This window comes from Alligator sinensis, unplaced genomic scaffold, assembly GCF_000455745.1.
Source record: "Alligator sinensis unplaced genomic scaffold, ASM45574v1 scaffold141_1, whole genome shotgun sequence".
In the NCBI taxonomy this organism is placed as follows: domain Eukaryota; kingdom Metazoa; phylum Chordata; order Crocodylia; family Alligatoridae; genus Alligator; species Alligator sinensis.
Window position 1 is genome coordinate 588,680 of NW_005842221.1, and position 15,777 is coordinate 604,456.

The 15,777-nt window shown below is 42.0% G+C and overlaps 1 protein-coding gene across 2 annotated transcripts in view; it reads right to left on the bottom strand.

The window, feature by feature from the left end:
- Positions 1 to 343: 343 nt before the first annotated feature.
- The window catches only part of CRADD (CASP2 and RIPK1 domain containing adaptor with death domain), a 127,649-nt gene continuing 112,215 nt past the window's right edge, over positions 344 to 15,777 (bottom strand). For both annotated transcript variants that reach the window (XM_006027055.3, XM_006027056.3), the window contains exon 3: positions 344 to 2,131. In XM_006027055.3, coding sequence (XP_006027117.2) covers positions 1,830 to 2,131 — 302 coding nt within the window. In that variant the 3' untranslated portion in view covers positions 344 to 1,829. The remainder of the gene's footprint in view (positions 2,132 to 15,777) is intronic.

Sequence of the window (15,777 nt, forward strand, 5' to 3'; positions counted from 1 at the left end):
GTGGCTGCTCACCAGTCAGCAAGTTTTGCCACAAGGGATCCTCCCCCTGGTTAGTGTGATAAACCGTGCGAGGACCCCACTCCGGTAGCTGACTGGTCACTGGGGGGAGAGAGCACGTGACTAAGACGGCACCAGTCACCCATGCTTTAAGCCGCTGTCCTTCCTTCCTCCAGGCCACACTTGACTCAAGTAGCACATGAATTTTAAACTCACAGAACCCCATATGCATAAATGGCACTAAGATTGATTGCAAACAGAAAGAATATACTGGCATAAAGAAGCCTGAAACAGCAAAATAAAGAAAGACAATGTCCAATATGATTTACATTTTTTTACTTAGAACTTCATGATAGAATTACACTCTCAGTAGCCATAAGACGATACAATTAATTAAGATTTGAGTGAGGTATAGCAAAATCATGAATTACTGAATGTCAGCACTGTATTATGGAAGACTAAAAATAACATAACAGCAAATTGTTTCTGGGCTGGAAAGTTCTGATCCTATAAGGAAACACTGTCAAGCTCCTAGAGTTCAGAAAAAAAAATGCCCAGCTGGGTAACCAAGGTGCTCTGAAGAATGCTAATTTTCCTTAAAGTTCTGAGAATTAGGGGTATAGAAGAGAAAAACCTCTTGCTCTAAATCTGATCAAACCACGAGGGTGCTTAAATATATGAAACAGAATCTGGAGGCTGAGCGACATCAGCATCGGCTCTTTGAGGGAAACCGACTAGTGACTTGTCATTTGGAAGCCCAACTTTATTCCTCAGGGGTGTGGTTGTGGCATCTTTGGGTGTGGTTCTTCCCTTGAAGCTAATTTGCACAGGAGTGAAAATGTATTCTGCTTTGCATCATTAGTTTATGATTTCACTGCTTATTCTCATTGCCCCTAGAAACAACCGATACCTAATGAGGCAGAGACATAATGATTCCTGAAGGCAGAAAGAAATGCCTGTAGCTAGGAATGGAAGAGGAAACCCATTGTAGGACAAAACCTGACTGATCCTGATGACATTTTTACAGCTGATTGATAAGGAGATGAAAAGAGACTATAAGCAACCCCTTGTTACTCCTTACAGAGTTCACCCTGCCTGACCTACACGTAAAGTGATAACAGCTTATCCCTGAAATAATTCTACATCCTAAAGAGTTTTTTTAAAACAGCAACAGCGAGAGGCATTGAATATGTAGGACTTAGTCATTAATATTAGCTTTATACCTCAGGATGTGATCCACTGCTTGGAAGGACTCCACAAAACTTGAAGTTGCAGCATCTACTTGATGACATCCTACTTGAAAGAAGCACAAGAGTGAATAAAAGGAATGATAATTTCTTAATGTTTGTTAAAATTTGATCTGAGATGCACGTAATAGTAATAAAAGTCAAAAGATTTCCCAGAAGGCTGGAACCTACAAGGACTAGTAGAGTCATAGAATGATCAAATTGCTCAGCTGATATTTCCAGACATCAGAACTCTGACAAATGATTCAGTAAATCCAGTTTATTTAGTAATGGGTATGCATAAATGTGGATTTTATATGCTTTAAAAGGGGAAGGGGAATTACTGCTCAGGAGCATGCATCAGCTGTTATGCTGTTACTATTATGATGTTACTGCATGATCCTGTAGTACAAGTTAACTTAATCACTCAGCTTTCCTCATGAATGAAGAAGGGTTAAAGTTGGAGCATTTTTGCTCGCTTATGTCATTACAGAATGGTGCAGATGTAACAGTTGCTTGTATTGGTATTCTTTGATATTGCTGCAATGCTTTGTCTGTCTATATTCTTAGTGAAGGGCTCAAAAGGCACTAATCAATCATAAGATATCACTCAAGCATATACTGGAATACAGAGGGATCCACTTCTCCAACTGTCAGGCTGGTTTGCAGAGTCTGGATTGTTGCTTTGTTTCCAAAATGTTGCCTCCAAAGGACAAATGCAGCCACAATCTGTGACTGAATATTGTGAGGGTGATTGACTTTACATCGGTATATGTCGTTTTGGGACAAACCCAAAGACAGTACAATGTGTTCCCACTCAGGTCCCAGTTTCCTTGCGAGTTTGTTAATTTGCTGATCTGTTGGTGAGCTCTTCAAAATATGTGGTGGAATTCCCAGTATCCTGCCACCTGGAAAAAAGAAAAAAAATGTACACGTCTCTAGATAGCAGTTTGGGCAAAAAGTTGCAAAACTAACGCAACCTAAAACAACAAAAGAATAAGGAGAATAAATGGTTAAAGACTGAATTAATTTAGGAAACAAAATACATCTAGAACCCAAAGGATTAATTACATAAAAACTAGGGATCAATGAACCTATGTGATTTTGGATAACAGTAACTTAGACACTGGGATTCTACTCAGAGGCTTAGATTTTCAGATGGAGAGGTCAAATTGCAAAAATTAGATTCCTATCAAGCATCTATGTTAGACACCCAAAATGATGAGTCACCTTTGAAAATTTGGGCCAGAGATTGTTGTATAGGTATTATTAAGGCATGAGAGGACAATGATAACCATCCAGTCTACCAAGAAGTTCACTAATGATCCCTGCATCAAAGCCATAACTTCTGGAGAAAGCATCTTTTAGAAAAAATCACCAATATTTAAATGCAAAAACTTCTAGTGATGGTGAATCTGCTATATCCTTAGGGAACCTGTTCCAGTAGTTAATCACTCACTGTTAAAAATATGTACCTTGTTTCTAATGTAAATTTGTGCAGTTACAGCCCCCAGTTTTGGACCTTACCTTATGCATTTGCCTGCTAAATTAGAGATCCCACTAATATCAGAATTGTGTGCCCCTTGGAAATACTTATGGAGTGTGATTGTCACCCTTGCAATTGTGTGACAGGCTGAAGTGGTGATTCTTGGCCACTATGGGTAAGTGGTTGCCTATGGACTGAGAGGATTAGACTCGATGGCCCAGGAGGCCCCTTCCAGTTCTTATGCTCCCATATTTAACTCTCTCTTTGTTAAGGTAAGTAAGCTGAGCATCTTTTGTTGCTCATATTAAACCATTTTCTAAACTTCAAATCCCAGTTCAATCATCAACATCCTTTTTGAAAGGCAGATGTGACAAGCATCATCATATTTCAGTGGTGATCTCACTAATGTGTAGGGACCTACTTAATTCGTGGTTTTGTGGATTTAGCGGAAACTGCGAAATCCAGGAGTGTCCACAAAATCTATGAAATCAACAAAAAAACCCACCCTTAATAAAAATAAAATACTGGCTCCCCAGTGGGAGCCAGAGATCCTTGCTGCCGGGAGGGGCAGATTTTGGCTGCCAGGGCAGCAGACAAAGGCTGCCCCCTCATCTCTCCTCCCCCTGGGCCTCTCCACCAATCAGTGCTGAGGGGTGGGGCTGCTGCAAAATGCCCACAAAATCAGCTCTGCACATGGTGAGTGGGCCCTGAAAAACCCTTTGTCTCACCACAATTTTGGTAGGTCCCTTTCAATGTGATACACAGTGGTAGTTACACCCTTTTGTTCTATCCTGTCTTCCCGTTTATATACCACATGAGCTTCCTTAGCCACCAACATGCACTTTGAGATCCTATTCAGTTGGCTGTTCAGGACTGACTCCTGGGTCCTTTCATGACTTGCTGCTTTCCAAAATATAATCCCCTTATCCTATAAGGTCTGCTTTTCTAGCAGTTAGATGTACTGAAACAGGGCTCATGGGAGCCCAGCTTCACATAAGATCAAGACTGCTCTGTAGGACACACCTGTCCTTATTGTTATTTTACACTCAATTTTGCGCCATCTGCAAACTTAACCAAAAATAATTTTACAATGTCTTCCCTATCAGTGACAAAGATATCCAATAGCACTGGGGCAAAAAAGATCCAAGTTGTAGTCCACAAAAAATGCCCCCACTGGATAATTCCTCATTTGCAATTATTGTTTTAGATTGATCAGTTTGCCAGTTTTTATATCAAATTTCACCATACTACCCCTTTCCCTATCTCAGCCAGGCAAAATCTCATTCTTCACTCCCTACCGCACTAAACTGGCTTTTCCTAATGCATAATCTCCTTTCCAATATAAATTATTTCTTCTAATCCCTCTTATCACCTATTGTGGTCCCCACGAAATCAGACATCTACATGACTCAGGTATTCATCAGCTTCTCTCAAATCTCTGCCAAGATACGGGAAGAAAACAGCACTGTCATAACCTTCAAAATTTTGTCTACGATCCACACTGCTACCCCAAATCCTGAACTACCACAGAACATACTGTTCACTTCTGTGTATTCCAGTGTACTTCAAAGATTTTAGTACTAGAAGGCCCCTCTATGTGCAGGCAAAGGTGCAATGGGATCTAATATACAATCCATAGAATCACACCTCCTGCCATGCCACACATGCATGGCAGGAGGCATGACTGTGGGATCATTCATTACATCCCATTGTGCCTTATCACTGTTGCAGGGGGAGCTTGGGATTATAATCTTGGGCTCCTCTTGCACCAGCTCCCATGGCTGTGAGCCCTGAAGTGGATGGGGCTCGCAGTGGTGGCAGCCTTCCTGGTTCTGTCCCTGCTGCGAGCCTCACAGTTGACATTGGCTGTGTGGCTCACTGTGGGGGCAGTGCTGGAAATGCTGCCACTGCTGCGAGCCTCATGAGCTGTGGGGCTCGCAGTGGGGGCAGCTAGCTGCAGGGCTCACAGTGGAGAGTGCTCTGCTGCCGCCATGAGCCACAAGCGTGGGGCTTGCAGTAGAGCGCCCACTGTCCCCACTGTGAACCCCATAGCTGATGAGGCTCTCAATAGTGGCAGCGTTCCCGGTGCTGCCCCCACTAAGAGCCCCGCATCTCATGAGGCTTGTGGGAGGGGTGGGGGGCAATGTTCTCCCCACAGCAAGTATCACATCTGACAAGGCTCACAGCAGGGGCAGCATGGGGAATAGTGCCCTGACTACGAGCCTGTGAGGCTGGCAGCAGGTGGTACAGCTTGGTGGCTGGGAGCCTCTCAATTGATGGGCCTTCTGGCCATAGGGGAGCATTTGGCCACACATTCAATTAATGGCCCGAGTAGAACACGCTACAAAGTTATTACACATTTTTGGTGGAATACCTTTGTAGCCGATTGCTTGTTTTATCAGGCCATTAATTGGTGAACGTGTGGCTGGGTCAAACCTTAAGGAGTGATTACCTGGTTAACGCCTAAAGTAGAATGTGAACAGGGGTCCAGAGTCACAGACTACAGTACCAAAACAACTATCATCCATACAGCTATTAGTGAAAGCATATCGACTGCACTATTTAAAAGTGTAAAAAAAATGGTATGGGAATTAAATGTGGGGTCCCCATACAATCTTGATTCTAATCTGGTAGTTTCAAATAAAGTGAAAGGTTGGGGATACTTGAGATCTCAATGTACTCTTCAGAAGTACATTCAGTCTTTTGCTTATAAAGTCACAGTCCAAATGAGATATTTTTAAAATATTGTAATTAAAAAGAAAGTATCAGATAACTCTGAATTGTATCACCCTTAGATACCAGCAGTCTCTGGTGATCACACTAGGATAATAAGGGCCAGAGTATTTTTGCAATCCATCTGCCACTTTTGTTGCCTCAAATACTGCATAAAAATGAAAGATAAATACCTTCAAGACAGCACTAATTATAACTTGCTGATCTCAGCAAGCACATGCAGCCAGCTCCCCACAGAAGAGCCTCTTTGTGAAATCTAATTCTTAGTTTCAATATCATGCTCTAAGTCTTCATGAAAGCAGTACAGTAACAATGAAAAAGCGGAGTCCCCTTTGTACCTCCAGAAGTATATATATATTTTTTTTTTTGCATAAAATATCCAGATCCTGCAGACGTTTGGGCCATTCAAAGCTGATTATAGATGCACGCTATAAAAGGCTGTTTTGAATAAAGGAATGGTTGCTTTCTGAAAAGCATTTTAGACTCTTTTGATCTTTACATCACTAGATTGTTAATGGAACTCTGGGGGACTGGATGGTTCAGGGACTGATAATGGAATACAGAACTTTCTTTCCTTACATCAGCAGCGCAAACCCAGCCCAAGTCAATAGTGTCAGATCATAACTGCCAGCTGGCCATGTGAATAGTTTACGTGACACAAATATGGGCACAGTCAGGTCACAGTGGACATAAATTCACATCACATTTTCCAAAAAATGACTACTTTCTTTCTGATCCAATGACTTTCCACTGACTTTAATGGACTTTGGGTCATGTTATTTGTTGCCAATCCAGGATTTGAAATTCTCTTGCGTGTTGAGATGGTCCTTCCAAAACAGGACCAGGACAGTATTGGAAGGACTGCTTACAGTGATGCTCCCAGTTCTGCAGGTTAAATGCAGGACTTCTGTCTCTAGGTCTGTTAATCAGAACACTCCGTGAACACAAATATTTAAGTAAACCTAAAATTCAAAAAACAAAATATAAACACAACACAAAGTAAATGTGATCCTACTGTACTCTAGCCAATAATAGATTTTGGTAAGAGAAAAATGGATTTTTTTTTATTATGGGTAGCTATTAAATGTAAAACATTGCTCCCCGAAGTAATATTATCTGCAAGCCTCCTGTGATCTTTGCTGTCATACCAAGATGTTTACATTTTTTGCTCGCTAGCAGTGAGACAATTTTAGGCTGCTGACATTGAAATGTGATCAAGCAGGGAGGCTTGACAATAATACATGTTAGCCTGCCCTTCCAGTCTTTTATATTAGACAGGTTTTACTACAAAAAGTATTTTGCCCTCAGCATGTTATCAGCTCTTTAATAATAAGAATAAAAATAAAAACCTATCCAGGAAACCTTCTCATCTGGCACTGGCATCTTAATCTAATACGGGTGTTCAGAGTTCTGGGATGTTTGCCAGACAGTAAATGTAATACAAGGCATTGTTATTTTAGTCCTATTCTATATTCTGTGCTTACCCATTTTCAAATATGGGAATAAATACTTGCCAAGATATTTGAAAGAAATGCTTAATAATTTCATGAGGAATATTATTTAGGCATATTTAGAAATATTGTTTTATTTTTTATTTAGAAATATGGAGATAGCTCATTCTAGATAACACAAAAAGCAAAATTACATAAAAGCTTGTTAAGGCTTATTATTATTATTTTCAAAAGAAGGTGTATTTCACTTAAGGATGAAATGTTCCATATGTCCCAACACCTGGCTCATTGGAGCACGCTGGAAAAGTAATTAAGATAGTTCTTTGTAGTAACTTCAGAGTTTACTTATAATTCTAGGATACGATCATTGCTTATAATAGGTTTGCCAAAGATAGGAGAATGATATGGGGAAATGGCTCCATTATTCTGTATTTGTATCCAAACAAACTGTTAAGGACTAAATAACTTGGTCCTGCAAAGCCTGACTCACAGGCCTACCTGAGCATCTGTGTCACTCTTATTGACTTTTATGCAACTACTTGGTTAGTCTATCCAGGGCTCAGACCTTATACCTTCACACTTGCCAGCTTCAATAAAAGACTTAGGCACAACAAAATATCCAAAATTATGATCCTGAGAGCCACTCCTCAGCCGGCGCCTCACCTTGGAGGTACTTAAACTCCATAGGTGCCTTGCTCTTTTATTTTAAAACTTCCCCATGAGCCTAAGGGTTGCCAAAGTTCCACAAGTGGCTCAGTCCAATAGATGTTCTCAGAACATGTGACAGACACCGGCATGCTTAAGCTCTTCATAAAATAGTTCCAGCCACTGCTATCGTCTACAAGCACTGGCCTCAGGAAAGTGGGTCCCAGTCTCTACACTACCTGTACAATACGTTAGACAACTGTTGGATAAAACACAGAAACAGCCCTTGAAGAAGTTACTGGAATCAGTCCCCTTCCAACCCAGGGGCAGTATTCAAACTACTCAGCTATGGAGTCAGCCTCCATCTTACTCTTAGACCCATTAATCTTGTGTTCTTGGCTGCACAGCAGTCCAGCTTTGACCCCTGTGGAATGTTCCAGCCTTACAGACATTGATTAGGGCATTTTTCTCAGAAATGGAGGATACAGGTTTGAACCCAGTCCAGAAGAAAGAACTGAACCCAAGTCTTCCATTTCTTGGGCATGTGCTCAATACATTACATCAGTGCTGTCCAACTGATGGCCCATGAGAGATTAATGTATAGCCCTTAGGCTCCTACCCAGCCACCTCCCCTCTTACTGCTCCAGCTGCTGATGCAGTCAGGGTCTCTAGGCTCCCCCTTCCTCCTTCAGCTTTTGTTTCCTGCTCCCATCCCAGGGACCAGGGGCAGTGCAGCCCACAGCACAAGGGGAGTCCACAGTGTGGCATGGTACAGGGACCTGAGGTGGGGTACACCCACACACACAGCAGCGTGCTATGTGTAGGGTTTGTAGCCCAGGGCCCTGTAGCTCGTGACCCACAGGACATATAGTCCCAGCCCATACTGCATTCAGTCCCCAGTTGCTTAGAAGTTGGGCAGCCTTCCACTAAACTATTATATAATAAGGTGGGGAGAAGGCCCTGAGCTTTAGGTCCCAAGTGGTTGGAGGAACCATTGTGCATCTTGAGTAAAGCTCCAGAAAAGATTGGTCTTATTGGACAAGCTGCTGGGCTCAGCACTCAGCATTTCTTTGGAGACCTTAGTTTTAGGCACTATGTTTTGTGTGTCTATGTCCTTTTTTGGACCTAGCCCATAAGTCTCAAAAAGCTCAAAGCAAATGTATCATTGACCTCAGTAATGACAATCCTTTGACCCCAAGCACTAAGGATACAGTTCTCTGCAAAGTGCCAGAGTTCCACAAAGAAATCCTGGGACACAAATGTAGCATGTCTCAAGGGCAGATCTAGGATTTTGAAAAAGGGGGTGCAGTCAATGTGGCACGTCATCACATCTAACAAAACACAGCACATTTTTCTCCAGTTAAAGAGAAACTCAATGCTCTACTAACATGCTCAGGGCCTAGCGCTTTATAATGCAGTTGAAGAGCAAAGCAAGCACAAATATAACTTTATTGGAACTTGCACTAATTTGCTATATTATGCACTAAATTTAAAAAACTCAACAAACTAGGCAAAAATTGTCAAAACAGTCAAAAGATATTGCTTCGTTAGTCCTTCAGTCACTTGAGTTCAATTTACATCTTATTCAGATTCACAAAATAAATCTTGCCTTCTTAAGCAGCTTGACAGTGCTTCCAATACTTCATTGTCAGTCCTTTTTACACCTGACTTAATATTACCATATCTGAGTTAAGAGGTTTAGCTAGTGTTCAAAACAGTCTGCAGGGCTATGAAACAGAAGAGAGGCATTACTAGGAATGGCAAATAGACAAAAAACTGCAGGCCCCTGTTACTTTGAGAGGGGAGAGAAGCTGGTTGCTGCAGCAGTTGAGGGCAGGCTGGCTATCAAGACCAAGTGGAAACCCCTTTGTGTGGCTGGGGAGCCACATGACAGGAAGGGGTGAGAGAGAAGAGTTGCTGGAGACAGATGAGCTAGCACCCAAGCCACCCAAAAAAGTGGGGGTGAGCGAGCTCAAAGCATGGCTTACAGGCGCCATTGACCCAGAGTGGGGGAGTCATTTAGTTTGTGAAGCAACTTGCTTGTGTTTATGTTGTGATTACGCCTAATACCAGGGTTTTGGCTAGTACGGGGGCCACAAAGGGGTGCCTGATGGGGCACTCTGTGACACAACTCTGACTGAAGTCAGGGACCCAGAGGGCCAAGAGCTAGTACAGCAAGAGCAACCCAGCCTGGGGTCAAGGACCCAGAGGGCTGAAAGCCACAGCATGAGACAGGTCCAGGGGAATGGAGAACATGAGATAGATCTTGGCTTCTAGGCCCCAGCTCTGAGGCAATGGACCTGAACTGACGGGTGCAATCAGAATAGAAGGGCCAAGGTCAAGAAGGCTGAGGCCTGAGGGCCAAAAGCTGCATTGGGGCTAGGGGGGGGGCCCTCCAAATTAATCTGCTGTAACATCTGCAAGGCATAGGCATTACTACAGGGGACAACGTAGGCCATGAATATAGCCCATAAGGCAACTGCTGCTGTGAGGCACTGATAGGGCCAGGAGGGCAAGACTGGGGCCAGCTGGGTATTGGAAGTATCAGCTGGCTAAAATGAATGGGGGCTCACTCTGGGACCCTGGGGAAGGCTCCCTAAACACCATAAAAGTTCCATCAAGGAGTGGCAGGCAAGGTAAAATGGAAAGGTATCCTGAGGAGCTGGTGCAGAGCAGGAATTGCCTGGCCACCAGGGGGTATCACAGCCCTCCCTGGGACCTGGTTCTACTACAAGCAGGAATCAAAATGGGGGGGAAGTGCAACCGTACCACGGATCCCCTAACTCTGGGTCTACCACAGTCTCAGATATGGAAGGCACAGCAGTTCTGCTCACTTGCAAAGCCCATGGTCCAGCAGCCCATGACATCTGAAGCATGAGGGTGAAGGGTGGGGGGGATTATAGGAACATAGCACCAAATTACAGTTGTTGCAACCCTCTATGTTCCTATGCACTTTTCTAGCTGAGTGAATCATATATCTACACAGTAGATTCCAAAAAAGCACCGGCATAATTGTGAGGTGTCGTTCCACTCTGTGTCATGTTATGCAAATTATTGAATTAATTAGTATGTATATCATCAGGTTACTTTGCAAATAGACATAAACTTATATTTAGGGTTAATTCCTCTTGTGCTTTTCAATGGCAGAGCTCAGGAAGGAAATGGAACAGAACTAGGCAGCTCTGGTTGGGACAAGTAGGCATGTAACTGGTTCTATTGGTACCTAGGGGTCATAGAGAATCTGAATAGGAGCTGGATGTGCATGCAGATGTCATCAGGGGCTTAGAGTGGGTGTGCGCAGGGGTTGATGGCACAAGGAGATGAGAGAGTTTTAGGGCTGCTGTGCCTCGGAAACTCCCTGAGGAGGTAAGAGTTACCTGGTATCGTGCCCTGGCTGCAGGGGAGAGGTGGCTCAAAGCATTCTGGGGGCAAGAGAGATTGCTGTGTTCCTATGGTTGGGGAAAGGGGGTCCTTGGAGACAGTGCGGGTAGAATGGAAGGTGATGGGCCTCCTGGGATTGGATGATTGCCAGGGATGTGGTAGCCTGAGGGATCATAGGAGCATCCTTTGGCCTTCCCTTTGTACTGGTACCCTCACACCTTCTTTCTTAGGCAGCTCCTATCTAGTCTTGGCTGCAGCCAGCAGAACCAAAGGCAAATGAACAACCTTCTATAGTTCATCCACCTACCTAAATTTGAGGCACACCCAAGGAAACAAATGGCTGGATTGCTAGCTGTGCAAGTGTCATTTAAGATGCAAGGGTTTAGATGTAAGACATTTGGCAGTCCTGTATGGGGAATGTGATTTATGCAAAGCACCTTGCTCTGCAAATTAAAAGTGATTATGATGGATTACAATGGTTCTACAGCAGGGCTAAACTTTAGAATTGGACCCAGCTTCTGACTGGTATTGCTAGCTATGGCATTGCTGCTTACAGTTACAATGGGACCATTGTCCTGAAGTGTGCATGCCTGAAAAGGGCACAAACAGGATCAGCCCAGAACAATATGCGACCATAAAAAAGGGAGTGGCTGGTGATAGCTAGGGTTGAATGCTCTGAGAAACAAATGACCTTTTAGAAATTATTTTAAGAGTTTTTTCGTATACATGCTAATCTATAAAAAAAAATCTTTCAAAGTTGGCAAATGTGACAGGTAAAATTACAGAATACAGCATACAAAGGACCATATTTTTTAAAAGCCAAAACCAATAGTAGGTACAACTGATTATAGGGGCAACAGACAATTTGTAGCTAACTTATTTACAAATTGATCATAAACAAAAATTAGGAAATTACAGATGCTGTTAGCTGCAACTTTGATTAACTGCAGTATAATTAACAACAGTATTTCAACAGTAAAAACATGTGCTTTGGTATTAGCTACAGGTTTTTTACTTCTTGAAACAACAAAAATATCTCCACCAGTTATTAAAGCTGTTTTGTTATATAACATAGTTTATCTTACATTTCTTCTTATAGACTAGAACTGAATATTATTGTTCAATATAATATTTAGCTTTCATAAAATGCTCATGCCTCACAGAGATCTTTTTTTTTTCTTTTTCCAAAACTGGCTACTCTTTTGGCTTTTACACAAGAAGTCAGAACTTCAGAATTAAAAATGTGTGCAACAGACGGACCTCAGTTGAAAAGAATGCGTTTGGCTGGTGATGTTCTCTCGGTAGGCAGGTGTTAAACCAAAATTAATATTGCGCATCCTACACTCTACTGAGTGTCAGATTTTCATGAAGTGAGACTGCATTCCTTCCTGACTACAAGTGCAACGTATAGAAGCAGCCACGCAAAGCTAAATGCAAGTGCGCTGTCATCATACCTGGTGCTCCACTGCTTTGTACTTTGTTTAATCATCTATACACAGGCAGAGCAAGTGTAAAAATTCTACCACAGTTTTCATTTGGAAGCAATTGCACCCACCCTACTGAATGTCACCTGGAAAATGAATTTCTGTCATGTCCCCTCTTATACATAACAAAAGCCACAACATATAAAAATGATAGGGTCAGATGACCAGACATCCCATAAAAAGTTCTTTCCCATTAGGTTTAGGGTTTTTGCACAGCTTCAAATAACTTACAGGCTGAAATAAAACTGAAAATGTTTGAAATATGAAAAGCCAAACAGAAAGAGGCCATTTTACATCATCATAGATTTGAAGAATTTCAAAGAATGCTGTTAATGCTGTGTAGGAACAAAGATTCAGAAATGCAGGTATCAAGGTGTCGGTGTGGTTACTTATTCTCTCTTATTGACAAAGCAGCTACCATCAGTGCAAGGGAATAATGGAAAAACAAATCTGAACATGAAAAGAATGTAAATGAATGTTTTTCAAAATGAAAATCTAACTTTATAAAAAGCTAAAATCATGAACCTAGAGATCAGGGATATTTTTTAAAGGGACAAATGCAAAAACTGGCATTAGCTTCTTCCCCTTCCTTCCTTCCTTCATCAAAAGGATTACTTTACTTCTGCTGTTGAAGAAATTGACTATAAACCCTTCTACACAATGAACTTCCCCTTCTTCTTGGCTTCTGTATTAGACCAGGGTAGAAAATGTATCCCTAAATGAAGCATCAGCCCTCTTTTGAAACACGTGGATTGATCCCACATGTGCAAACCTATGCTGGATCCAGCCCACCAACTGACCCTACCCACAGGATCTGGTCCATGGACTAAACCCTGCCCTTAGGCCTGTGAGGCCAGAGGACTGAGCACCATTGTTTTAAAGTGCCATAAAGTAGATACTGATTTGGAAGATGCGACTCAATGCACACTTAGCAAATCTGCAGATGACACCAAACTGGGTAGAGTTGCAGATACTCTGGAGGGCAGGACTAGGGTTCAGAATGGCCTTGATAAACTGGAGAAGTGATCTGAAATAAATCACATGAAATTCAACAAAGACAAATGCAAAGTCCTGCATTTAGAATGGGACAATCTCATGCACACAATCTCACTGGGGAATGATTTGCTAGGCTGCAGTACTTGGGGGTTATAGTGGACCATAAACTGAATATGAACCAAAAATGTGCTTTTATTTTTTTTAAAAAAGCCAACTAAGTTATATTAACAAGAATGTCATTTGTAAATCAAGGGACATTATTCTTTTGTTCAACCTAGCACTGGTAAGGCTTCACCTGGAATACTATGTTCAGTTCGCAAACCTACACATCAAGGAAGATATGGACAAATTAAAGAGTCCAGTTGAAAGAACTGAAATGATTTAGTCTGTAGAAGAGAAGACTGAAGGGGGATTTAATAACAGTCTTCAAATGCCCAAAGGGTGGCTATAAAGAAGATGGAAACTATTCTTTGCAGCCCCAGGAGACAGGACAAAGAGCAATGGTTTTAAGTTTCAAGGGAAATATAGGTGGGATATTAGGAAGAATTTTCTCAGTATAAGGGTGGGCAAGCATTGGAACAGGCAACCCAGAAAGGTTGTGGAATCTCCCTCTTTCTAAGTTTTTAAGAGAAGGTTAGACAAATACTTGGCTCGGATGGATGAACCTGCCTTGAGCAGGAGTTTGGAAGATGCCTTCCTGCCATTCCTTCCAGCCATACTTTTATGCCTTTCTATGACCACACCTTGAAGGACTGTGCTACAACATTATCAAAACTGACTAGTGATTTCAGGTGCCTAATTTAAGATATCTTAGAGGCCTTGTTTTTAAAAAAAGTTTGGAGCGCTCACCTCTGAAAAGCAGGCCTTCTATCACTACCCCAAATCACTAGTCACTTTTAAAAATTCAGACCCAAATTACTAGAAAGGCGCAACAAAAATTGTGATTTATTGGCCTGGATTGTAAACCAGACAAAGAAAACTAAAGTGTTTTTGGTACTGCCTTATGGATCCTGCAGCTCCTTGCACATCCATAAAGTAAATATACTCATTTAAACAAAGATAATACTATCTAAGTGGTCAAAGAAATAGAGCCATTTTGAGGTATGGAAATAGGTACTTAATCAGTACATGTAAGCTAAACAAGGACCTTTCAAAACATAATAGAAAAGTATTTTAGAATCCCTGATGATAAAAAAAAAATTGTAGCTGTGTAATCCTCAGGAACTGGCATTTTAAAGAAACATAATTTGAGAATGTCTACCAGAAAAAAAAAGATCAGTGCTATATGCAGGAACAGAAGGAGTCAGCAAAAACAATCTTGACAACCCTGGTACCCATCATTCTCTGGCCCTGACAAGAAGTGCTGTTGCTACCTGCATGTACACATTACAGCAAGACTGAAACCCTGGAGAAATCACAGAGCTAAGAAGTGTAGAGAACTCATACTGTTCACTCCCCACAGCTCTAGGTGCTCCCTCCTAAGCAACAGAGTCAAGATGACAACAGCGTACCTGTTTTTTTTTAAGTTCACACTTTTATTCAGAGGGCATTTTAAAATGCAGCAATGACTATCATGGACTATCATAGACCAAATTATTCATTATTTTTGTCTCTACTGTTTTAAATTTATTGTGCCAAATTTTGGACCCACAAATATATTTTAGCTTATACCTCATCAGATTTTTGTTTAAAAATAAAATTGGGAAATTACAACTAAAACCAATATTTTTGCAAAGCAAAATAATCAACTGGGCTTAAAAACAATTTCTTATATCAGAAATACGTTTGACAAAAAAATTTCAAGCAAATATTTAGGTCAGGGGTTTGCAACCTTTTTTAATAAGTGTACACGGGGCGGCGTGAGCAACCAGATGCGGAGCGGGGACATGGTAAGCAGCGGACCAGCAGCGGCACGGCATCTGTGTGGCCCTGCTCCTGTGAGACAGCAGTGCGGGGTAGCGGCACTCAGTCCCTGCCCGCCCTTGTGTACCCCCTGGGACCTTTCAAAGTACCCCCGACTTTGACAACCCCCGATTTAGGTGATGCTGCCCCCCCTCACACCCACACACACCCCCTTCACTAACAAGTGTGCATGCATGCTGTATGTGTGTGTGTGTCCAGGTTAGCTGCCCAGCTCTTTTAGCTTCCCTTGAAAACCCTAACTTTAACCTCAACATTGGGAGATTTCTTCTCTGAAGTCTTAAACACATATATGTTAGAGCAGAGGATAATTAGCAACGCTAAATAAAGCTAAGGCCCTCAGTGTGAGGCCTTCCTTGTGCTACTCTCATAAGCCAATTTGCTTTATATCTCCATCCCACCCCCTTTCTCACAGTAGTACCCCACCCACTCTCTCCACACATTAGAGATAGGGAAAG